Raw genomic sequence first — 25,831 nt, 5'->3', positions numbered from 1 at the left:
AGGGACGATTAGAAAATCGTGAAAGGTGTGACAGAGTCTAACAGCTAATCCTCCCACTTCACAGAGAAGGAAACGTAGACCTGGAATGGGGAAGACATTTACCCAAGGTGACATGGTGAGGAAGCAGCAGAGCCTATGAATCAAACCCAAATTTCTTGCCTCTTATTTAGACCCAGGGTTAAACAGAACTCGGAGCACTTTGGTAGATACTACAGAGACAGATGTCAGCTTGGTGTTTTAAAAAAAAGCTTTCTAAGAACGTAGCTGAGACGTGCAGGAGAACATCAGCCAACTAACTCTGGCTTTTGCCCTGGGGCAGAACACCAAGGTCCAGTGGACAAAGGGAGGCTGGTGATGCAGGGAGCTAACTTGTGAGGCCTGGGGGGGAAGGGGAGAGGATGGGGGGAACCCTGCCCAGCGGCTCTTCAGGGCTGAGCCCCATCGCTAGTCCTTTGGGATCCCAGAAAAGGAGAGATGAGCAGGGAATCAAGGCGGACCAGGCAAAGAAGGGACTTGTGTAGACCCTTCATGATGCAAGAAAGCCTCTTTTTCTTTCTATTTTTGGACTTTTCATAATCCTGGGTTCACAGATCTGGAGCTAGAAAGGACCTCAGAGACTAAGTAGTCCAAGGCTCAGGGGGGTTAAAGTCAGCTCAAGGTCACACAGGCAGTAAGTGGCAGAGGCAGGATTTTAACTTGGGTCTTCCTCACTCATAACTCAGGGATGCTCTAGAGCCAGCTTAAGATTCAATTGTTAAATTTTAAAATAGTCAGTGTGAGCATTTACACCTTACACAAATACTATATACATCAGGGCTTCATTTTATTGTTTTGTTGATTTCTAGACTTGAGAAAGTCATCAAGAAAATATTAATAATGCAGATTAAACTTTAAAAGTGTGTTGTGTGTAGACAGCCAGTTGTTAAATTTTAAAATATTCAGTGTGAGCATTTACACCTTACACAAATGTTATATAAATTAGGACTTCGTTTTATTGTTTTGTTGATTTCTAGACTTGAGAAAGTCATGAAGAAAATATTAATAATGCAGATTAAACTTTAAAAGTGTGTTGTGTGTGGAGAGCCAGTTGTTAAATATTTACCAGCACACCCTTGCTCTGAGCAAACCTGGAATCCATAACCCCAGCCTTCTTCCCCATCCCCAGCTCTGACCTGACCTGTCTTCAGGGCACCTAGAATACTGCCGGCCAGACATCAGAGGGAGGGGAGCCTTACTGCTGAGTGGCAGCTGGGCCCATAAAGGAATCAGCACGCCTGCTCATGAGCCCCCTCCCTCCCCCAGGCCTTATCTCCTGGCTCCTCCAGAGTTCACGGGATCTTAGGGTCCAGGACTCAGAATCATCGATTTGGAGTGGGAAGGTAAACTTGGAGATCATCTTCATTTTACTGATATGGACAGAGAGATCTAGAGAGAGGTGACTTGTCCAAGGTCACACAAGGAGTAAAAGTCAAGAGTGGGGATTCTCTAAGCCACGTCCTCTGACTCTAAAAGCCCAGTATTCCTGAGATGATGGTAATAACAGCAACCCAAGTTCAGCCTTCACTCCACTACCTCTCAGAACTGCTGAATCAGAGACCCACAGGATCCTACTTTGGATCACAAGATGGGGAAAATGCAGGCCTCTCTCTTGTTTGGGCAACTAGGTGGCAGAGTAGATGGAGCACTGGACCTGGAATCTGGAAGACTCCTCTTCCCGAGTTCAAGTCTGGCCTCAAGACATTATCGGTGTGACCCTAGGCAAGTCACTTAACCCCATTTGCTTTAGTTTTCTCATCTGTAAAATGAGCTGGAGGAGGAAATGGCAAACTACTCCAGTATCTTTGACAAGAAAACCCCAAATGGGGTCAAGGGGAGTCAGACATGACTGGAAAATTACTGAACTGTCTTCTTTGAAGAAGTGGAGAACTGTGGGTCTGGAACGTGGGAGACACTAGCAGACCTTATAAATGTGTTGGCTAGTTTTGCTTGTATTGGCCAAAACCAAAATGCTTTTTTCTTCGTTCCAAGGGATATGTAGAGAAAGGGAAGGGATATATTCAGAAGGAGAAAGGGTGATATAAAAACAAAATACAGAAATAAAAATCAGTAATTTGAAAAATGAATAATCCTAGGCTTCAAGAATCTTAGAATCGCAGAATCTGGGGCTAATAGAATCTTGGATTGTTGGCTCTCAGAGGCAGAAGGGAGCTGGCTCAGAGGTCATCCCCAGCCCAGCTTCCCACACATTGTAGGAATGCCCTAGACATGAGCACTCACAGATGTAGTTATCACTAATAAACATTCTTCAAAAACTGAAAAGGACTGTGTGCTTTCTTAAGGGACTACTATATACAAAAGGGGGGGAAGCAGCAGCACTGGTCCAGATGTGCTATTTGAAGTGGTCTACCTAGAGATGCTGAGTTCAGTCTGGGATAAGCCATCCTTTGTGAAGAGGAGAGGCTGTGGGGGAGGACGGGGCAGGGGACAGTGAGAGGCACTCACACTTGGAGCTTTTCTTGAAGATGAAGACAAATCTGACTCTGGGCCTCTGGGAACCCGGAGACTCAACATTAGCAGCTGTGTATTTTTGTACAGGGTTCGTGCTTGAGAGAAGGAAGCAAAAGGGAGTCAGGATGGGAATCATCCTTAGGGAAAGGGAGGACAGGAGGAGACCTAGGAACAGCAGCCCCCAGGATGAGCAATACCCAGCTTTGACTATCAATAGAAGAGGCCTGGGACAGCCCTGAAGACTGGGAAGGGTTGCTGCAGGGCCATAGTAACTGACCCAGCTGGCTGCCACTACATCAGATGGAAGCTGATTGAATAAAAAGGCAAGGCTGATCAGTGGTTTTGAGCGCCAGGCCCAAGTCAAATGGCTTAGCAAGATGAGCTGATGTTGCTCCCTGGCGCCAGGAGGTCCTAAGGGGCAGCAACCGGGGCTAATAGGGCCAAGGAGTTCTGATGCCTCGGCCAAGGGAAGAACAGCCGGACCCCTCTTTAAGTCCCCAGAGAGAAGAATCTCAGGACAATGGAACAAGAGACTCTGAACTCCAATTACACAGAGAGGTCAGGCAGAGGCAAAGAATAACTTCCTTGGGGCCAGGAGACTGGAAACCAGGAAAGGCAAGGGAGCCTCCTATCTCTGAAGGCCAGCAAGAATGAGGAGAGGCGGTCTGAAATAAGAAAGCCCCAGGCAGGAAGCCAAGAAAGCTGTGCCTCAGAGACATGGAGGTGCCGTGAAGAAGAAGCTGGACACAGCCTCTGGAAGGCCTGGGTTCATCTCTCAAATCTGACCCTTTCTGAGGGACCTCAGGCACTTACAAGCTGTGCCGCCCCGGAGGACTCATTTAAGCTCTCTGAGCCTCAATTATCTCAGCTGTAAAATGAAAGTAAAAATAGCTCAGCACATTTATAATTTACACCTATTTGATGTTTGGGACACATGGATTGCCTCTCTCTGTCTGTCTTCATAGAGGGGTTGGGGAATTAGTGCTGAGAAATGACAGGTGGAGAAGAAGGAAGACTAAAAGGGCCCTCACTCACTGGGACTGGGCCTTAGCAATGCAAAAAGCTAGCTGGGACCCAGGTGTCTGAGCTGAAAGGGACCATAGCTAAGAGACCTCTGAAGCACCAGGCCAGGAGGGAGGAAGGGGGAAGGGGGGAGTGAAAATGAAGTTAGCATCATCAAATCCAAGAGCTACAAGGGCCCAAGCTCTTCATTCTACAGATGGGAGGCCTAGAGAAAGGAAGAGACTGACCCAAGGTCACACAGCAAGTCTGCAGCAGAGCTGGGATTGGGCCCCAGGTGTCCTGACTCCCAGACCCAAAGGACTGTCTCAGTCCTCTAAAGCACAGCTAGCTGAAGGCAGAAGTAAGGCACAGTCGCCTGCTGCTGCAAGAGGTACCAGAGGCTAAGGGAAACGCAGCCGGGACAGATGCTGGAAAGAGGACGCAGGAAGGAAACAGAGGCAGCTGTGTCTGAAGCAGAACTTGGCAGATATCCCTGACAGAAGCCCAGCTTCCAAATGAGCCAAGCATCACATCCCTGTGAGGCTGTGGAGATGGAAAGGAGGTATGGTGAGAAGCAAGGAGAGTGGAGGAGGGAGAGGAGCCATGCCCATCATGCCACACCTGGACCCTTCCCTGGCCCGACTCTTCCCCTCGGTATGTAAGGCAGCAGTGCCGCAGCAGCCGCCAACCAGCCACTGGAGCTGGCCTGAGGCTTGGTTATTACTCACGTTCTCAAGGCCCCCACTGTGCTGCTTCAGGTTCTGTTTGACAGAGGATTGGGGGGTTATGGGAGCCAGGGTGGGGGGTGCATCCGTGGTGGGGCTGAGACAGAACAGGTAGCAGGACCATGTGCGCATGGGGGGAGCCGATGGTTATTAGAGCCAGGATGAGTCAGGTGTATATGATTGAATGCAGGGTAAGGATGTATGCCTGTATGGAGCATCATGAAAAATGTGCCCACCAACCCAGAGCATATATGATCTGTGACCAAATATGTACATCAGGAAGACACAGTTACAGGCCATGACCAAGCCTACATAGTACATACGTGTATGTATTGTGATGAGCACGCCATGATCTGAGGCCTGAGAAAGCACGGATACCCATGTCCAGGGAGGGGGCAGGGCCCATGCCCACAGGATGGTGTCTGCCTCCAGAGAGGTCTCAGAGACCCATACCATCCTCTCTCTCAATAACACAGGGGAGTCAGAGGTAACCTAGGAGTAACCTACAAAATAGTAACCTGGCCCTGACTGAGAAGGAACTGAGTCAGTGTGTGGGAGTCTGAGTGTATAGGCTACAGGGGGATGGGAGAGGAGTTGACCCATCACTCACTCTGACTTCCTTGAAGAGCCTTAGGCAGCTGCCGTTGAGCATGAAGTAACGGTCATGGAAGCTGCCTGTGGAGAGGCCCAGGCCCAAGAGGCTTCGATCCTCACGAAACTTCATCATGCCATGCTTGGTGTCCCCCACCTTGCTGGCTGGGGAGGGAGGGCAGAGGGGGATGAGGGAAGAGGCTGCATATTCCCCCTCCCCCAAGACCAGAGGCTCCCCGAGGGCAGAGCTATGACCCCACCCCCACCAAGAGCTGGTAGTGCCTTAGGGCAGCAACATGTCTCCCTCAGACTAGGAGCTCCCCGAGGGCAAGGCTATGTCTTTCCCGTAGACATGATATTACTGATGATAGGAGCTGTGTCTCTCCCTAAGACAGAAATTAGAATACACAGAAGGTATGGAATCTGGCCAATGCCTGAGAGTTGAAGGGATAGGACCCTGGAGTGGGGAAGGGGAGAGGGTAAGTTAACTAAGTAAGAAGCTTCTTACCTAGGTACATGAGCATAGCCTCCATGGCCAGGTACTTCTTTACCACCAGATGACTGTCAGTCCCCAGGCTGTGCAAGATAGGGAGGACCTTCTCAGTGTAGTGCAGGGGCCTCTCTATGGAAAACAACACCATCAGCAACAACACCATCAAAGCCAACAACCCCAACATGGTACCAGTCTAGCTAGTATCATCTCCACAGCCACCACTGGCATAATCACTATCATCTCCATCTCCATCGTGGCAGTCATCACTATTATCACCATCTCCTTCATCATCACTATTGCCTTCCTCATCTCTATATAAATCACTGGCACCGCCATTATCTCCATCACCATCACCATTACAGTAGTTACCATTATGGTAACCATCTCCTTGATCATCACTGTTGTCTTCATCATCTCTACATAAATCACTGGCATGGCATTATCTTCCATCACCATCACCATTATAGTAGTTAACATATCTTCGATCATCACTGTTACTTTCATCACCTCCAACCAATCACCAGCAACAGCACCTTCAACACCAGTATCACTATTACCATCTCCAACAAAGCAATCATCACCACAACCACCGTATCATTCTCATGATTATCAATCAACATCAGAATCATCACCACCTTCCTCACGTGAGGAAACCTAGGAAGCACAGGAGGAAAGCCATAGCGGACAGCATTTGTACAAAAGTCAAAGGAAACAGAAGAAGTACTATCGTCATGGAAGTATTCTAGAGACCTCCCAGACAGAAGGAGAGAAGAGATAAACAGTGGGAAATAGATAATAGATCTGACATGGGAGTATGATGTAGTGATGGGGAACTCTGACTACACAGACATCTGCTGGGGTTTACTCTCTGCCAAAAAGCAGAGAAGCTAATGAATTCTTGGCTTGTCTTAATGATAGTTTTATCCTTTGGAAGGTAGAGAAAGTAGGGGAAAGGGAGCTGTTACTTTGGATCTAATTATAACCAAGCAGAAGGTGCTGAAGAAGAAACCACAGGAATCTTGGGGGGAAGTGCCCACTTGATGGGAGAGCTCATGATATAGAAGAGACACACTTGGCTTAGTTGTACATCCACGCTAGATTTTGGGAGAGTAGAATTTCAAAATCAGAAAAAAAAAAGGGTTAGGATCCCATGGTCTAATATCCTCTAAAGAAAGTTGGTCCAGAGGAGAAAAAGAATTTAAAAATTAAATTCTAACTCTGACAAAGAGACAGAAAATAGGAAGTTATGAAAACAACAATATGAATTGTTCCCATTTAGATTGCTGATATAGGCACTTTCCTTACAACAATGCTGTGATATAGAGACCAATTTGGGCTGATGGTACCAAACCCTGGAACACAGAAAAGGTTCCTAAATGAGATTTTACAATCACTCAAAAGAGTTCATCCTAACAATCTTCACAGAAGGAGCTGGATGAATAACCCAAAAAGCTGATGTATCTATTCATATATCTTAGACAGACACTGCAGTTGGACGATTAATTGGGTCCAGAATTAATGAGGAGAAAGAGAACAGGCAGAATCGTATATTGGAAATGGCATAATTCTTCCCACAATCCCAAGTTATCCCCTGAAACAAAAAAATATCTTTTTAACACCAATTTTAACCCTCTTCTGGGTGATGCTATATAGCTTCAAGTCATGGTACACCACAATCTACAAAGACTTAAAATCGCAAGACACTCAAAGGACAATGGGAAAATGCATGGTGGGCGTAAATAGGCTAGCAACACATTTCCAGTAATAACTTGTGCATGAAAGATGTTGTGTAAGAGATATCCAGGAAACCAATGCATAGTGAAATCAGCAGAGTCAGGAAAACAATATCCACGATGACTATAACAATGTAAATGGAAAGAACCACCACCACAAAACAGTCAAAATTCAATGTTGTGAAACTGAAGAATAAGTTTAGTTAGCCCCAGTGAAGAAATATGAGAAGACACCTTCCCCGGCTCCTTTGCAGTGGTCCACGAGGTTGGAACAATGCATATGCCAGGCGGTTTTGGTGTGTTGAATGGTTTTTGCTGAGTTTCTTTTCTCCTTCTTCCTCTTTTTCTTTCTTTTTTAAATTTTAAAGAATTTTTTAAAAAAAATTCCTTGTTATAGAGGATAGATCTATGACAGGTGGAATATGGAATACAGGGAGAAATCTAGGTGATGTACAAACAAGAGATACCCAGGAGACGCATGATAAGAAAGTAAAGTGAGCCAGTCATCTAGCAAAAGCAAGACAGATGGCCCAAGCCTTGATCAGGTATCCTTGCAAAGTTAAAAAGACCTAAAGCAGGAGTTCTCAATGTGTTCTTTGTGTCATCGATGCTTTTGGCAGTCTGATGACCCCTTCTCAGAATAATGTTTTTAATTACACAAAACAAAATACATAGGATTACAAAGAAAACCAATTATATTGAAATAAAGATGTAATTTTTTTCCCATCCAAGTTCACGGGCCCCCTGAAATCTATCCTGGATGCCTTGAGGCGTCTCTGACCTAGAGAGGAAGGCCTTTAGCACACCATGTGAGTCCTGTTCACAAAATTTATGGGAAACACAGAAAAGAGCTGCACAGGACAAGAAGGTGTGGCTTTTGATTTGCAGCATCTAAAAGGTGCCTGGAAGCAGAAGAGGTGTCCCCAGAAGGTGGCAGATCCCTCCTCAATGGAGGTGCTCAAGCAGACGATGAATGGCCTCTGGGGGGTGGTGTAGGAAGGACTTCTATTCAGCTATGAATCAGACAGTTTCACCTTTGAAGTCCCATGCAACTTTGAGATCTGTGATAACCATCATCTTGTATCATCACCACTTTCCTCCCCTTCATCATCAACCCCCAGTCACCATGGTCACTAGCAGGTACACCACCATTGCTACCACTATTCTCACCATAGGACACGGTGGTGAGCTCCTAGGTGTCTACAACCCTCATCCCATCACCATCACAATGCTATAGAGCCTCCTAAGTTATGACTGCCATGATGCATTTTATAGTGTCTACTTTGTAATGTCTATGACCTTTCTTAAGATTTGTAGAAGGATATGATTGCTTTTTGGAATTTTATAACTACAAGTGTCATCTTTCTCCTGGGGAATGTAAATGGATTGACACTGCTTACCAGAGAACATATATACACATACACACATTTATATGAAGCTATATTAATAATTGAGGAATCCCCCACCCCTTGGGGATCCTTACATTTTCTTTCCCTCCTCTGTACAATCTGAGTTAACATTCACACAGAGTCCCCAGGGGAAGAGCTATAAGCATCTCCATCAAAGGGCCTTTGATCCTCACTTGAAAGAACGACCTGGGGCCATCCTCCTGGCAATAGCCAAGCAATTTTGAGACAGAATTCCCTGGGATGCTTCATGCCCATATTAACTGATTAGTCTCCTGTATACTTGTGTAATTGTCATTGCTTCTGACTTACTTTTTCTATAAATAAGATGAGAAAGTCTTCTTCACTCCCCAAATATAACTCTGTATAAGGACAGAATTCAGCCCAATTGGTTTATCTCATAGCATGTGGGGTCATAGATAAAGTACTCTACTTCTGTCTCCTTTGTTAGCCAACTCTGTAGACTCGGGAACATTCCAATTTCATATATTCATCCCTCTCAACCAATTACTGTGCTCAATGATCCCAAATTTCAGATATGGGAACAGATAAATAAAATCTTGTCACTGGATATCCTACTGAACCTCCTAAAGAAGGAGGGAAGAGGGGCATGAGATGTGACTTTTCCTGTACAAAAGGGGAAAAACTTTGAGAGCTGCCACAGCATCCCCCCAAACTAGAAGAAGATCTGGAAAGACTATAGCACCCACCCTCCTCCTGTCTCTAGACTTCTGGAGGCCTCAGTTAGCTGTACAGGATATTATTTAATAAATCTCATTTGGATATGTAAATCTTATGCATGAATTTTCTCCTTTTCACTCTCTCAGTACAGATGTAGAGTTATCACACGCCTTTAGAGAAGCCTTTGCTGTCAAATGTAGGAACTGAAATGGGTGGGAGAACTAATCAAGTCTCCTCATTTTACAACACCCAGTACTCACACAGAGAGCCCTCATTCAAACTGCTATAGTGAGTGACCCTGGTTCACTTGACCATGGAATAACAGAATCTAGCATGAATCTCTGTGTATGCTCATCTACTCCATCCATATTCCAAAGGCCACTTACCTGCCTCTTCCCTCTCATTGACTTCAAAACAGGTCCAATAGTCCTTTTCCTTTATCCTCACATTCCTACGATCTAGGATCTCCATGGTGAGCTCCTGGGCTGTCATGGAAGCTGGGATCTGAGGGGAAGAGGTGTAAAGAGATAAGACCTTTCTTTCCTAACCCCAGAAGACTACTGTCCCCGAGAGCTCAAGCCATGAAGGAAAGTCTGAATCTACCAGGACTCCAGACTTCGATCCAAGGCCCCCCCAGCAAGGTAGAATGGAAAGAAGATTGTATTTGTAGTCCAAAGTCTTGGATTCAAATACTGCCTCAGAAATTTACTAGCTGTGTGACCTCCCTGGGTCTTACTTTCTTCATCTGTCAAGTGAGGGATCTGGTCAACTTATAAAGCTCATTCCTGCTCTACACTATGAACCTATCACTGTGGGAGCTCTGGACTTGACCGAGTTAGCTAGGGCCACCTTACTCCATCCTTACAGGGCCAACCTCTCCAAGCTCCCTTCAGACATAAATAATGTGTGAGGCCTGGGAGTCAGAAGGCTAGGATTTGGGTTCTCTTTCTCACATCAACTTTTTGCTGATTCTAAACAGGCCATTTTACTTTTCTGAACCTCAGTTTCCCCATTTCCAAAATGACAATAATATTTTTTGCCACCTACTGCATAGGGTAGTTGTACATTTTGAACCTTAAAGAGCTATAGAAATGGGAACCACTCTTGCTGCTAGCTGTGTAACTGGGTCAAGCTCACTCTGTGAGCCTCAGTTCCTTCACATCAAGAAATGGAAATATCTATCACCTCACAGATCTATTTTGACGAAAACACTTTGTAAACAGAACTGTCATTACTATAATCATCTCTTTAACTCCCTCCAGAACCCAGTTCTATGGATGGCTTGAACTCCACTCAGATCAGCTCCAGAAAACCCCAGTGCTGGGCTCCCTGGAAGACAGACCTAACAGGGAGGCACCAAGTCTCTTGTTTGATAGGCTTGGGGGGTGAATGGGCTACAGCACCGAGGAGTAGAAAGCCAAGCAGAAGCCAAGACTAGGCATTGGCGTTCCTGAATCCCTGAGGCCTCACCTTAACATGCTGCTCAGCCTCTGTTGCCTTCTTTTCCAGGTATACGGTGCAGATGAAATCTCCAGCATGCTGTGGAGGGGAGAAGAGAGGGAGTCAGAGAAGGTGAAAGGGGAAGAACAGAATAAAAGCCTCACCTAGAGAACACCGGTGCTCTAGAGACTTCCTTCTACCCTTTGAAACATAGGGAGCAATAGAAGGCTGAGGACAGTATACTGTATAGGATAGAGCACTGGCCATGGATTCAGGAAGACCTAGGTTCAAATCCTGCCTAAGAGACTGGGCAAGTCCCTTAATCTCTCTGTGCTTCAGTTCCTTCAATTATAAAATAAAGGAGGCTGAACTCAGTGACCTCTAAGGTCTCTCCTTGCTCTGAAACCTATGATCTTATGAACTCTAGGACCTCTGTCATATCTCTCATCTCCTGGACTATCCCTCCTAGGAATTGCTCTTTTTTTTTAGACGGGGGAAGGCAGGGCAATTGGAGTTAAGTGACTTGCCCAAGGTCACACAGCTGGTAAGTGCGTCAAGTGTCTGAGGCCAGATCCAGTGCTGGTGCTCCACTCACTGCGCCACCTAGCTGCCCCTGAATTGCTCTTTCTAAGGAGAGGTCCATCTAGGATTGGGCAGGTTCGGGGAGGAGGAGCAGGGGAGGGAAGGGTTGGAAAAGTTGAGCACAGGGAGGCTGGGCAATAGGAAAAGAAACAGAAGACTTGGCCAAGAAAGGCAGTGGGAGAATCTAGCTGAGGTGAGATGAGAGAAGGGGGTCAACCAAGGTGAACTTAAGTAGAACGGGTCCAGTGGAGATAAGCTGGGGGTGCTGGGCTGGCCAAGGGCAAAGGAATTAGGGACAGTGGAATAAATAGGACTAATTTGTTGTCAAGTAGACAGAATATGAAAATAGACCCTTCATGTTGGTGTTAGTTAGCCAGTGGAAGACTGGGATTAGATCCCCTCTGAGGGCTCATTCTAGCTCTCTTTGGGAGTCTATAACCCCTTGGTCCAAAGAAGAGGAATTCATTTGTCTAAGGTCTTAGAATCATTGAGTGGGAAGTTGCTGTGAATCTGTCCTTCCCCCTGGGGAGGATGAGATGAATCCAGTTTAGTGGGGGAACAAACAGGGAAACCCAAAGTAGCTTCATGTTGGAGGAAAAGAACACTAGACATGGGATCAGGTAGCCTAAATTTGAGTCTATACTCTGATACTAATTAGTCTTAGGAAGGTCACACATTCTCAAAGTTTCAGTTTCCTCTTCTGTAAAATGGGGGTGGTTATTCTTGTCTTGGGGCAGTTATGTGGTGCAGTGCATAAAATGCCAGGCCTGGAGTCAGGAAGACTCATCTTCTGAATTTAAATCTGGCCTCAGAAACTTACAAGCTGTGTGACCCTGGGCAAGTCACTTAACCCTGTTTGCCTCAGTTTTCTCATCTGTAAAATGAGCTGGAGAAGGAAATGGCAGAGCACTCAGGTGTCTTTGCCAAGAAAACCTCAGATGGGGTCACAAAGAGTAGGACGTGACTGAAAGTGACTGAATGACAAAATTCTCATACTATCTACCACCCAGGGCTGTTGTTAGAAAAGGATCTTATTAGCAAAGAACTGGAAACAAAGGAGATGTCCACTGCCTGGGGGAGTATTCCTATGCCATAAGAAACAATGGATGTGAAGAATATAGAAGAGCATGAAAAGACTTCTATGAACCGATACAAAATGAAGTAAGCAGAGTCAGGAAAATAGTATACGCTGACAACATAAATGGGAAGAACAAATGTAACATTTCTATAGCAACTATGTGGTATGTGCCAGGCACTATGCTAAGGCCTTCTATAGAGATAATTTCATTTGATCCTCACAACAACCCTGCGAGGTGGGTAATGTTATTATACCCATTTCACAGACACAGAAACTGAGGCAGACAGCCAGTGGTTAAGTGACTTGCCCAGGGTCACACAGCTAATACGTATCTGAGGTCAGATTTGAACTCAGGTATTTCTGGCTCTAGGCCCAAAGCTCTTTAAACTGCCCCGAACACAGCAAAAAAAAAAAAAAAAAACCCTAACAACCACCCCTGAACACCATATAATTCAAGAGATTTTTAAAATACACTTCCCTTCCTTCTTTGTAGAAGGGGTACCATGGGTGTCAAACCTTGTATACACTCTCAGACACACATGCAGCCCTTGGTAGTTTTGCTGAATTACTTTTTTTTCTCCTTTCTCTCTTATTCTTTGTTACAAGTAATAGCTTTTGGGACATAGGAGTGGGAATAGACACAGACATAGAGAGAAAGAGAGACAGAGACTAAGGTGATGTTAATAACAAAAGACATCAATAATTTTTAGAAGAAAACGAGCATTTATTAAGTGCCTACTATGTGCTTCACAGATATTGTCTCATTTGATCTTCATAACTCTGGGAGGTAGGTACTACTATTATCCCCCATTTTATAGTTGAGGAGACTGAGGTGATTTGCTAGACACAGTTAGTGAGTGACTGAGGTCAGATTTAAATTAAGGTCTTCCTCTCCAAAAAGCCAATGAGGAGAAGAATGCCTTGAAAGGCGGAATTACCCAAATAGAAAAGGAGGTCCAAAAGACCACTGAAGAAAATAACACCTTAAAAATTAGACTGGAGCAAGTGGAAGCTAGTGACTTTATGAGAAATCAAGATATTATAAAACAGAACCAAAGGAATGAAATAGTGGAAGACAAGGTGAAATATCTCATTGGAAAAACCACTGACCTGGAAAATAGATCCAGGAGAGATCATTTAAAAACTATTGGACTACCTGAAAGCCATGATCAAGAAAAGAGCCTAGATATCATCTTTCAAGAAATTATCAAGGAGAACTGCCCTGATATTCTAGAACCTGAGGGTAAAGTAGAGATTGAAAGAATCCACCGATTGCCTCTTGAAAAAGATCCCAAAAAGAAAACTCCTAGGAATATTGTCACCAAATTCCAGAGTTTCCAGGTTGAGGAGAAAATACTGCAAGTAGCCAGAAAGAAACAATAAGAATATTGTGGAAACACAATCAGAATAACACAAGATCTAGCAGCTTCTACATTAAGGGATTGAAGGGCCTGAAATATGATATTTCGGAGGTCTCAAAGGAGCTAGGATTAAAACCAAGAATCACCTACCCAGCAAAACTGAGTATCATGCTCCAAGGCAAAATATGGACTTTCAATAAAATAGACGACTTTCAAGCTTTCTCAGTGAAAAGACCAGAGCTGAATAGAAAATTTGACTTCCAAACACAAGAATCAAGAGAAGCATGAAAAGGTAAACAAGAGAAATCATAAGGGACTTACTAAAGTTGAATTGTTTTGTTTACATTCCTACATGGAAAGATGATGTGTATGATTCATGAGACCTCAGTATTAGGGTAGCTGAAGGGAATATGCACATATGTGTGTGTATATATATATAGACAGAGGGCACAGGGAGAGTTGAATATGAAGGGATGATATCTAAAAAAAATGAAATAAATTTAAGGGGTGAGAGAGGAATATATTGAGAGAGGGAGAAAGAGAGAGATAGAATGGGGTAAATTATCTTACGTAAAAGTGGCAAGAAAAAGCAGTTCAGTTGGAAGGGAAGAGGGGGCAGGTGAGGGGGAATGAGTGAATCTTACTCTCATTGGATTCAACTTGAGGCGGGAATAACATACACACTTAATCAGGTATCTGACCTCACAGGAAAGAAGGAGGAAGGAGATAAAAAGGGGGGATGACAGAAGGGAGGGCAGATAGGGGGAGGAGGTAATCAAAAGCAAACACCTTTGAAAAGGGACAGGGTCAAGTAAGAAAACTGAATAAATAGGGACAGGATATGATGGAAGGAAATATAGTTAGTCTTTCACAATATGAGCATTGTGGAAGTGTTCTACATAATGATACAGGTGTGATCTATGTTGAATTGCTTGCCTTCCTAGGGAGGGTGGGTGGGAAGGGAAGAGGGGAAAGAATTTGGAACTCAGTCTTAAAAGCAGATGTTCAAAAAAAAAAGTTGTTTTTTACATGCAACTGAGAAATAAGATACACAGGCAATGGGGCATAGAAATCTATCCTGCCCTACAAGAAAGTAAGGGGAAAGGAGATGGTGGGGGTGGGGGGGTGGGGCGACAGAAGGGAGGGTTGACTGGGGAATGGGGCAATCAGAATATATGCCATCTTGGAGTGGGTGGAGGGTAGAAATGGGGAGAAAATTTGTAACTCTTAATCTCATGTGAAATCAATGTTGAAAACTAAAATATTAAATAAAAATGATTAAATTAAGGTCTTCCCGACTCCAGGTTCAGCCCTCTATCTACTGTGATGCCTTAAAGAAGAGGGAGTATTATTACTGTTGTTGTTATTACTACCATCATCATCATCATCTCCTTCATTCCAGCCAAATTGCTATCTCCTGGATCAGTAGTGCAGGGGTTGAAGCTCTGAGCCTGTAAGACCCTGGGCAAGTCACTTAACCTCTGACTGCCACAGTTTTCTCAACTGTAAAATGGGGCTGATAATGACATCTACCTGCCAGGGTTGTTGTGACATCAAATGATTTTATATTCTCAAAGCCCTTAGCACAGTGCTTGGCACACAGTAGCTGCTACAGAAATGCTATTATTATTATTATAAATTATTCTGGCCTCTCTTATCTTCACACATCAGTGCCTGAATCAAATCCCTCCCTCATCTCTACCGGCTGAAATCCTTTCTCTTCACAGCATGGCCCAGGTGCTAGATTCCTCCCAGCTGAATATTCTGTCTCCTGCCGCAGAACTTCCTAAAGTCCTTTCTTTTGGTTTTTCACTGCCCTTTCTATGCATCCCCAGCACTCAGCCAGAGCTGGCACGTAGAAAGTGCTTAACAAACACTTGCAGACTGATTCACTGACCCTCACTATGCTCATCCATGCGTCACAGTTACATCACATGGGCACATGTCCTATCTGCCCCCTCCCAAGTTCCCTTAGGGCAGCACCTGAGTCACTTTCCATCCTTCTGGCTCTAAAATCTAAGATCTTCTGACCTCTAGGGCCTCTCCCCACATCACTCATCCTCCGAACTATCCCTCTCAAGGAGCTGCCTTCTCCTGGGCAGGGTAAGAGTGGGGAGGAATCATGAAAAGTGGGGCAGAGACATCAGTCAGCGTGAGAGGAAACAGGGGCCTGGCTGTGGAGGTGAGGTGAGAAAAGGGGGTCTGACCAAGGTAAACTTAAGAGGGTCTGGTGGAGGTGAGCTGGTGGGCACTGGGTTGGCCAAGGACAAAGGAATGCTGGTGGGCATCCCCAGCCAATAGAGCAGAAGGGGGCTTCCCAGGGACAGGAGCAGGTTGCCTGATACCCTCCCCCACCCAGCTGCTGCTAAACCTCCCCCTCCCCCCATTCCCCAGCAGGCATTCAGCTCAGATTTGGAGAGCTGCCCTGTGGGAGGGCGATCAGACTTGTCCTACTTGGCTGCAGAAATCACAACTAAGGAGCAACAATTAGGAAAAGTGCAAAGAGGCAGGTATAAGGCGCAGAACATCCAAGTCATGAACTACCTCCGTATAATCAAAGCTATTCCAAAGTGGAAGGGTCTTGGGGCAGGTAGTGAGCTCCCCATCCCTACAGGTTTTCATGACCGCTTGGAGATGGAAAGCATGCAAACGGGCTTGAGTTCAAACCCTGTGACAATGACTAGCTGTGTGACCATGGGCCAATAACAACCTCTGCTAAGCCCATTTCCTCCTCTACAAAGGGGTATTAATACCTGCACTGCCCATCTCACAGCGCTGCTGTGAGGAACGGATGGTGTCATCCTTAAGGTACCACCAAGATGTGAATTGTTATTACTGTGATGTTGCTGGAGGAGAGGTTCCTCTGCAAGCAGAGAGGCTAGAGCGGATGCCCTCTGGAGATTCCGTGACCCCTGAGGTCCCTGACAGATCTGAGGTTTGATGACATCTGGGAGCCCTCTTTTCACCTCCATGCCCCTGTGGCCTCTCTATGGAAACCAGAGGACAGATCCCAGGCTCCGCTCTAGCCCCTCAGCATCTCTGTCCTTGAAAATGTGCCTAATCTGCCCCCGGAAGCAGCATGGGTGCTGGATTCCCAGCCAGGAGACCAGGGAGCATGCTGCGTTCACATGGCCCAATTCCCATTCCACCTTCTGCCTTCCAGGCTCCCCACCCCCACCCAGTGCCTTCCCTCTGAGATTATTCCCCATTTACACTGCTTCTGTTTATATGTAGTTGTTTGAATGTAGTTTCCCCCCTTAACTGGGAGCTCCTTGAGAGCAGGGACCCTGTTTATTTCTTTCTTTGTGTCGCCACTAGGTGGCGCCATAGTGCACAGAGTGCTGGGACTGGAGTCTGGAAGGCTCATCTTCATGAGTTCAAATCTGACCTCAGACATTTACAAGCTGTGTGGCTCTGGGCAAGTCACTTAGTCCTGTCTGCCTCAGTTTCCTCATCTGTAAAATGAGCTGGAGAAGGAAATGGCAAACCACTCCAGTATTTTTGCCAAGAAAACCCCAAATGGGGTCATGAAGAGTCAGACACGACTGAAGAACAACTAAACAATAAAACAAAAGTATTCCCAGCACTCAGCCCAGTGCCTGGCCCATGCTTGTGGACTACTGATTGACTGGCTGACTTGAAGGCAGGGTCTGCTTTTCATTCTGGTCCTTATATGGCCCCTATCCCTAGCAAAGCATAGCTCCTGGCACGCAGCAAACACTTAACAAATGCTTGTTAACCAAGTGAAGGAATGGAAAAAGTTGAGGAATGGAAGGGGCAGGAGAAAGGACAGGCAGGGACCAGCTGGTTAGAGTCAGGAGGGGGTCTCCTTCCCTCGTGGTTTGGGGGAGGTCAATGAAGAAAGGCCAGGAAAGGGAGAAAGAGAAAGAAGCAAAGCCAGGGAGGGATGGAGCTTGGCTGGAGTGGCTGGGCTGCCTGGGTCTCTGGCCACCTCACCTGTGTTCCGCTGGCCGAGCCTGCCACTCTCATCTTGACAATGGCTGTGATCTCCTCTCGCTGCTTCCTCAGCTCCTCCTCATCCACCTGTGGGGAGAAGGGAAGGAACAAAGAACTGAGGGCGAAGAAGAGGACATTGCCTGTGATAGCAATAGGTGGCTGGTCTAGCTACCCTCTCCCAAATTCCCCACCAGAGTCCCATAGGAAGTCACTGGATGTGAGGGATCCCCATGTGACTTTGGGAAAATCCCTTCCCTTTGTGGGCCTCAGTTTCTCCAATTGTAAAATTAGGAGCCTGGACTAGATTCTCTCTCTTTTTTTAAGCCTTTATGGGTGTTCAATATGGGTGGAGCTAGTCTTTTTTCATCGAGTCACACAATCTCAGTTAGAAAACTCGAGTATGCCCAAGTCCCTGCCAGGGCTGACATTCTGTATTCTGACTTTCTTGTAGATCATAAAATAAGAGGTAAGAGAGGTCCCATAGGCCATCTCATCCAAGCCCCTCATTTTACAGGTAAGGTCACAGGGTAGAAGATGCCCCAATTTCCCCAAGGTAAACAGCACCAGAACTTGCCCACAGTCAGTTACTGAGAGGCAAAGCCAGGATTAGAACCCAGGATCTCTGACTGCAAAACCCTCATGTTCTCCACTGACCCATGCATTCTGCTTCCTCTTCTGTTCTAAGGTCTCTTCCAGCTCTGACATTTTATGTTCTATGTTCTAACAGACTTGAGACAGCATGTAATCTGATTCCTTCTTTTTATAAAAGGGAATACCAAAGAGAAGAGAAATGACTTGGTATTCAAGGTCATGCAGCAAGTTAGAGATAGAACCAGCACCAGAAAATGAGGCATCCTGACTCCCACTCCAGGGCAGCCTTCATTATACAGGGCTGGTCCCCTCCTGGTCCTGGGCTTGGGACGCATTGGGACACAAGACCCGAGGCTCCCAGGCTTTTCTGTTGCCATCACCCCTCTCTGAGACGTACACTGAACACTCGGACATAGTGATCGATGAGGTCTTCTACCACTCGGCCAGCCTTGTAGTCCTGACCATCTGTCTGGAAAAGCGTGGGCCCAAAGACAATTGCCAAGTTGTGGGTATTCATCTGGTTGGTCTCCGAGAAGCACTGTACACTATGAAGGGTAAGAAGACTGACTCAGAGACCCCCTTCCCCTAATCTGATAAACCTCTCAAATCCCCTTCCCCTAGAATTCTCAGGAACATCAGAAAAAGACCCCCAGATAGAGAACCACAAAATGACTGTAGTGACAAAGCCCAGATGGTTCTTGGGCCTAGGGGAGAAAAGAGAGGGAAACCTTTCCAGTGGGGAGGGAGTGGGGCCCCAGACCCCTGCCTTGTGGCTTCAAGTTCCATAGATGGGATGGGCCAGCTTGGGGCATTGGGGGGAAGGGGAGGGAGAGAAGAGATGAAGAAACTATATCTTCCCTGGCTCTCACCAGTACAGGTGGCTGATGAGGGCCTTCGCTGTGGCCCGGTTGACAGGAGGCAAGAGCCCCAAGAGTTCCTGGTACCTAGAAATCTTCTCTTCTTCATTCTCGATTGCTGGGGACAGGAGACAGGAAGGTATGAGGTCTGGGCCCTCTGGGGCCTATGACCACTCTGGTTTCCTTCCCAGCCCCAGCCAGCTTTTCCCAGGCCAGATTCCCCCAGCACCCACCCTGGGCCTTCACACATACAACAAACTCCAGAGACTGGGAGGTGGTGAGGACAGGAACCATTCTGTCCAGGGCCAAACAGTGCTAGGATCTAGCAGGAGCGGGAGGCAAGGGAAAGGGCCGGGGAATGGGGGGAGAGGGGGCAATTGGGGAAGATGGTCATTGGGTCAATCAATCTGTCAGGTGGTCTTGTTAGTCAGGCAGTCACGCGGCTAGCTAATCATTTCATCAGGACTTCTATCAGTCAATTCACTTATTAGTCAGCAGATCCATCTATCCATCCATCAGTCACAGGGGATCACAGCAGCCACCTAGTCCAAGCTACAGCTGATGAGGGATCCCATCCACCACATACCAGAAGTGGTCATTCAGCCTTTGTTTGAAGACATCTGGAGGCAGGCCCTTCCATGCCAGAACAGCCCAATCATTAACAAGTTTTTCTTTACCTCAAGCCTCAGTTTACCATTTGCAGACTCCATCCTACCCACCCCACATTGTTCTTGGTTTTGCCTTTTGGGGCCAAGCAGTACAAGTCTTCCCCAGGATGGCCCCTCTGCATGGGGTGAGAGCTCTCAGATCACCCCTAAGTCTTCTCATTCCCAGGCCAAACATCCAGTCCCTTCAGCATGGTATCTCAGGGCTCTTCACCATCCCAGCTTGTCTACAGGTACATCTCTCCAACATAGTTAGTCAGTCTGTCCATCAGTCTGCTGTTGGCTTGGTCTTTCTGTTGGCTACTGTCGGTCAGTCAGTCCGTCTGTCAGCCAGTCAGCCCACAGGTCCACTAGGCAGCAGCACCTGCTGTATCGAGCCAAGCACAGCGCTGAGTCCGGGTGAAGAGCCCGTCAGGAAGGTCTCGCAAGAAGCGCTTGAGGGCAGAGGAAACATCATCCACATGCTGCTCCCCCTCCTTGAGGCGCACCGAGCGGGCATCCCGACGCAGGTTGTCCAGCACCCGCTGTGTCTTTGACGTCTGCCCACACTTACGGTAGATGCCCTCTGAGGTCAATCCTAGGCAACAAGGGAGGGAAGGAGGGACCGTTATTGGGGGGAATTAATTGGTCCTTGGAGAAGGGGAGGCATAGCCCACACATAGCCCTGGCCCCAGACCCTCCACTCACCACACTGTGTGATGTAGTCTATACATCGGTAGACAATGACAGGGATATCAGAGTCCCCCAGTTGCTGCTCAGACAGAGTGTCCCCAGAGCTCGCTGCTGCCTTCTGGATGGCCCCCAGCCAGCCGGTGAAGTCCAGCTTCCTTTCCCCCTGGATGTACAGGGTCCTGGGCCCAGTGCCCAGTCAACGTCACCTCCAAGAAATCCAATGGGATTCACCCTCTCTACCCCATCCACAGGGCTCCCTTAAGAATTCTCATATTGTCAGAAAGAAGGATCCTTAGGGATCACCCGACCCCATCCTTTTAGAGACATTAGAACTGGGGTCCAGGGAGGAGGAGGTCACAGGAGTAAATGGCAACATTGGGAAGAACCCAGTGCTCCCAATTCCAAGCTTAGGGGCCAGAGTCACAGGGTCTCCAAGCAGGAAGGAACCTCAGGGAATAGCTAGTCCACCCTGTCCCTGAATAGGAATCAACAAGCGGGTCTTCAGCTTCTGCTTAGACAGCCTGCTCTACTCAGAGCCTCCCTGTAACCTCCTCTCCCCACCTTTTGCCATCTCCCCCCTGCTCCTGATTCTGCCCTCTGCAGCCATGCACAATGCTACACCCTGCTTTGGAAAATCTTTGTAACCCACTTTGTGGATTATCTGGAACGCTGCTTCCTTCCCCCCTCCCCACCCCAAGGGTCCTCAAGACTAAAGAAATGTCCCATGTCAAGGCGCCCCCTGCGGACCTCACAGGACCAATGGAAGCAGCTGATGTCTTCCCTCTCCCCCCTGGGGCCCCCATTCTCACCTCCCCCTCTCCACCAGTACGAGCACTTCCTTATCCCCTTCGATTGCTGGGGAAGGAGAGGATAGGTTCAGATACACACACATCTGTGCCCCTCTCCCCTCCCCACTCCTTAGCAGTCAGTCCCCAGTACAGCAGGTGTGGCACACATGTACAATGGATCACGCCATGTGAGGACTCGTGTGTGGTCCTATACATGGGGAAGAGAAGACACAGAAGGGCCTGGGGAGCCATCAATTTGTCTCACCCAGGACTGGAGAAAAGGGGGGTGGAAGGAGCGGGACAGCGTGCAGATCTGACTTCCAAGCAGAGGATCCGACAGGATCCAGGGTCAAAGAAGGTCAAAGCTAGAAGGGACCTTAGAGGTCATCCAGGCTGCATCCCTCATTTTAGAAGAAAGTGGACAGAACCCTGAACAGGGTCATGCAGTGAGTTTGTGGGAAAGCTGGGATCAGCACCACAGGCCTCTGAACAGAGACCCGGAAGATCAGAGTCATTGTGGCAACTCAGGGGAAGGGACTGAGTCAGGGAGAAGAAGGGTCCTGCCTACATAGCTCTTGCAGCTTTCGGAGCTGTAAGGCCTCCTCCCTGGGGCTCTCCTGGAATACTGCTCGGAGCTCGGAGCCAGCCAATGCAAACCAACCCTCCTGGGTCCGCTGCAGGCTGAGGCCAGCCTTATAGGAGAGGCGGCCCAGGCGCTCAAAGTCCCTGCACAGCAGCTCCTCCGCGTGTGCAGGCACGAAAGCCTATAGGAACGAAGGAATGGAAGGATAGTGGGGTCAACTCTAGCAGCCCCCCACCTCCAGACCCTAGAAACCTGACTTATTCTAGGCCTTCCTCCAGCATCCCTCACCAGCTGAAGGCCCAAAGCATAGTAGCCTCAGTGTTTGGAAAAGTACTTCCAAGAGTCTGATCTCAACCCCCTTCACTGTCATCTTCCCTGTTCTTGTGCCCCATTCTCTCCACCCGCCTCCCCATCAGGTTTTATCCTGGATGATCAGTCCTATCTCAATCTCCCACATTCATAGATGTTGTGGAAAAGGAGAGGGTAGAGGAGAGGATTAATGTAACAGAGGCTCGACAAAAGTCAGGGCTGTAGGAAGTCTAGAATAAGAATGAAAGCCAGCAGCTGGATCCCAGCCCTTCTCTCCCCTCCCCCCTCAATCCATACAAGGCCAAGTCCTGCCTTCTCTAGGAAGCCCTCCCTGACTGCTTCAGCAATAACGATGTGGCCTCTCTTTGTGCTTCTCCCGTCATCCCTTAGAGTCTGAAGATTTATTGTAAACGGACAGATCTAGGAAAGCTCCACCCTGGCCCTGCCACACCTCCCTATACCCACTAAGCACACCCACCTTAGCAATACACTTGACCCATTCTCGGGCCAGGTCTGGGCTTTCTGATCCAAACAGATACATTCTCTCAGTTTCTGTGTACACTTCGAAGGTACTGTCAAAGCTGGAGAGAGAAAGGGACAAAGGGAAGGGAGAAGAGAAAGAAGCTTAGGGCTGGGCCACTTGCCCTCACCCACCTCATCGTTCACCCCCTCTCTGCTTCTCTCTCTATCTCCTATCCACCCTCTCCTCACCTTCTCTTCTGTCAATCTCTATCACCCCAACCTCTGTCTTCTCTCCAAATGTTTCTCAACTTTTCTTCTTTGGTTCAACCCACCCAGGCTCTCCTCAGCACTGAGGATTCAATCCGTAAACAGTTCCCTTGTTCTCATGCCTTGGCAGAGAGGATGAGGCTATGGAGATTGGGGGTGGGGGGGGCAGGGTTGGGGAAGTGAGGTACAGTGACACCTTGAAGAACGTTCCTCATAAGGCAGTTTCTAGATCACAACGCATAATCTCAGAACACAGAATTTTAGAATCCTAGAAACATAAAATACAGGATTCTAGAATCTTGGAATATGGGAAAATGTGGAATTCTAGAATCTCAGAACAGAGAATTTTAGATACACAAAACATAGAACCCCAGCTTAGTGAATTTCAGAATCACAGAATTATTGGAGATCAGAATTAAAACGTGGGGAAAATTTGCCCAAGGTCATGAGTAGTTAGGACTAGAGACCAGGGCTGCTGATTGCTCTTCCTAGCTAGGGTTCTTTCCAACACACCACATTAGAGAGGAGGAACAGGGAGGGGTCCAGAGATAAAGAGATAGGAGACTGGTAGAAAGATTTTTCATGGGAAAGGGGAGAACATGGCAGAAGCCCTGTACAAAAGAGAGTGCAGGCGCTGGGCAGGGGTGGGGGGGGCAGGGTTGGGCTGGGAAGGAGGTAAAGGGGGGCTCACCCATGGGTGTCAGATGGGGGTATAGCCAGGCACACGATCTCACTGGCTTGGATCTCCCCATTGGGCACGACAGCCCGCTCATTCTCATAGTAACTCAGGACCCCATCACTGAGAACACACCAGCGTCGGCTGAACTCTGCCCAAGGCAAAGGGGGAGAAGGAGGGAGAGAGAGGCTGAGATCCCTCACGGCCTCTTCTAAATCCAAACCCCATTCTAGGTCCATCACCTCCTTTCCCTCCCCACGCCCCACACAGGCGAGGCTCCAGTGCCCCTATGCCTCCTCTCTTGGGAGAATTTGGGGAGAAATGGCTTCTTCCATGAAATCTTCTAGTACTCACCCTATCAGATTGTATTTGAAGTTCCCTAAGCTACACCAGAGTCACAATACTCTACAAGGCTGGTCATAGTCCGCTCCCCTGGTTAAGACTATGGCAACCCCTGCGGGTAGGGACCTGGTTCTCTCTTTCTTCTATGTCCACCCCCGACCCCCCCGCCCCCCGTGCTCCCAGAAAATGGCAAAGTGAGTATTCTGCATACAGCAGGTACCTAGTGAAGGTTGGTTTCACCCACCACCTAAGGACATGCCTGATCAGTAGGAACAGTTCAGGTTTCCTTCTCCAAAAACTCATGAGGGGGGCAGCTAGGTGGCATAGTGAGTAGAGCACCGGCCCTGGAGTCAGGAGGACCTGAGTTCAAATGAGGCCTCAGACATTTGACACACTTACCAGCTGTGTGACCTTGGGCAAGTCACTTAACCCCAATTGCCCTGCCTTCCTCCCTCCAAAAAAAACCATGAGGATTTTATAACAGAGATGAAAGAATAATCCACAATCCTCTTAATATGCTGTCTTATAGTTAGCCCTGGGCAAAGTCCGGACTAAGTTGAGTTCAGAATGATCTGGCTAGAATTTAGAGCCCTCCACTAACTGATGCTTCCACAAACCCTCCATTTGACATTCCAGTTAAACTGGACGACCCTGCCCCCAAACATTCATTCATTCATTCACTAAAGAAACATTTATTAAGCATCTGCCATGTGCCAGGCACTTATGATGCAAAGACCAATAAAACAGTCTCTGCCCTCAGGGACCTCACAATCCTATTGGGGGAAAAGCCTGCACATAATTACGTATATAAAACAGTCAGTCCAAGGTAAGTTTTTTGTTTATATAATTGGTGGAGGGGGAACCGAACTAACAACCAAGAGAATTAGGTCATTTGTAGGAGCTGGAACTTCAGCTTAGCTCTCCAACCCCCAAGCCTTTGCCCGGGATGTCTCCTATGCCTGGAATGCCCTCCCTCCTTCTCTTCACTGACCGAATTCCTGACTATCCTCCAAAACTCAGCTCAGACTTCACCTCCACCAAAAAGCCCCTCTGATCTCTCCTGCACACAACATCATGTTCTCTCAGGCCTACTCAGACCTTTCTGTGCCCCTCTCGATGGCCCTTCTTATGTCACACTGTGCAGGTGGTTATCTCTCTACCAGACTATAAGCTTTACAAGGGCAGGAGCCGTGTTTCATCTCCTCTCACCCCCAGTGCCTACCATTCGGGGAATGAAGTATGAGATGCATAAGCTAGGAAAAAGAAGCAGATGGCTGGGGTGAGGGAGGGGAGGCACCCACCTTCTCGGCACGGCGCTCCTGTAGGGGCTTGGCCACAGAGGCCGTCTTGAAGAGGAAGCCACTGTGGCTCACAGTGGGCTGAATGACAGAGTAATGCTTCTCCACAATGCTGACCGGTCCAGCCGGGGCATCTCTGGGGAAAAGCAAGAAAGGGGACAGAAGGGTTTCTTGGTCAAGGACGGAATTCTGCAAGGAGGGGCAGGGTCTCCCCAGCTCCCCACCGTCCCACCCACCTAACCCCAAACACCAGCAAAGCAACTGTTCAGTCCTAGCCCCTCAAATATCAAGCACACTGATACTGCAGTCGGAGAACTTGGTTAAAATCTGGGCTCTGCTACTAATGAGCCCATGAGACCCTGGGCAGATTTCTCTGGGCTTCACTTCTGTCTTACACTCACATGAGGAGGGTTGGACAAAATGATCCCCCAAAGTCCTTACAGGCCTGATGTTCCGAGACTGTGAGCTGGCAACTGAGTCCCTCAGAAGCTCCCCCTCATCCTCCATGCCCTGGGAGGGTCAGGACCCTCCCCTTTGGACCTCACACGGCACCTCTCTGATGCACTAAATGTGTAACATGTATCTATGTGTACATATGGATAGACATGTATATTGTGTATGTATGTTTTGTGTACATATGTATTGTGTACAGTGTACATGTGGATTGCGTAGTTGTATATGTGTATATACGTGAACATGCATTTGTGGGGCGTGCATGTGTGTGTGTACGTGTGTGCGCGTCTGCAGTGGGGGCGGGGGTCTTC

The 25,831-nt window shown here is 47.6% G+C and overlaps 1 protein-coding gene across 1 annotated transcript in view; it reads right to left on the bottom strand.

Moving 5' to 3' along the window:
- ARAP1 (ArfGAP with RhoGAP domain, ankyrin repeat and PH domain 1) overlaps positions 1–25,831 on the bottom strand; it is a 108,374-nt gene that overhangs the window by 9,005 nt on the left and 73,538 nt on the right. The window contains 15 exon segments of the mRNA XM_036744554.1: positions 4,846–4,991; positions 5,335–5,448; positions 9,526–9,643; positions 10,610–10,678; positions 17,558–17,644; positions 18,546–18,693; positions 19,018–19,123; positions 20,035–20,247; positions 20,358–20,521; positions 21,152–21,197; positions 21,699–21,894; positions 22,501–22,603; positions 23,443–23,578; positions 25,067–25,186; positions 25,189–25,203. Of these exon segments, the coding sequence (XP_036600449.1) occupies positions 4,846–4,991; positions 5,335–5,448; positions 9,526–9,643; positions 10,610–10,678; positions 17,558–17,644; positions 18,546–18,693; positions 19,018–19,123; positions 20,035–20,247; positions 20,358–20,521; positions 21,152–21,197; positions 21,699–21,894; positions 22,501–22,603; positions 23,443–23,578; positions 25,067–25,186; positions 25,189–25,203 (1,781 nt within the window).

The sequence above is a fragment of the Trichosurus vulpecula genome, chromosome 2 (genome assembly GCF_011100635.1).
Source record: "Trichosurus vulpecula isolate mTriVul1 chromosome 2, mTriVul1.pri, whole genome shotgun sequence".
Classification (NCBI taxonomy): domain Eukaryota; kingdom Metazoa; phylum Chordata; class Mammalia; order Diprotodontia; family Phalangeridae; genus Trichosurus; species Trichosurus vulpecula.
Note: the sequence above shows the minus strand (reverse complement) of the source record. Positions and strands in the feature narration are given on the sequence as shown.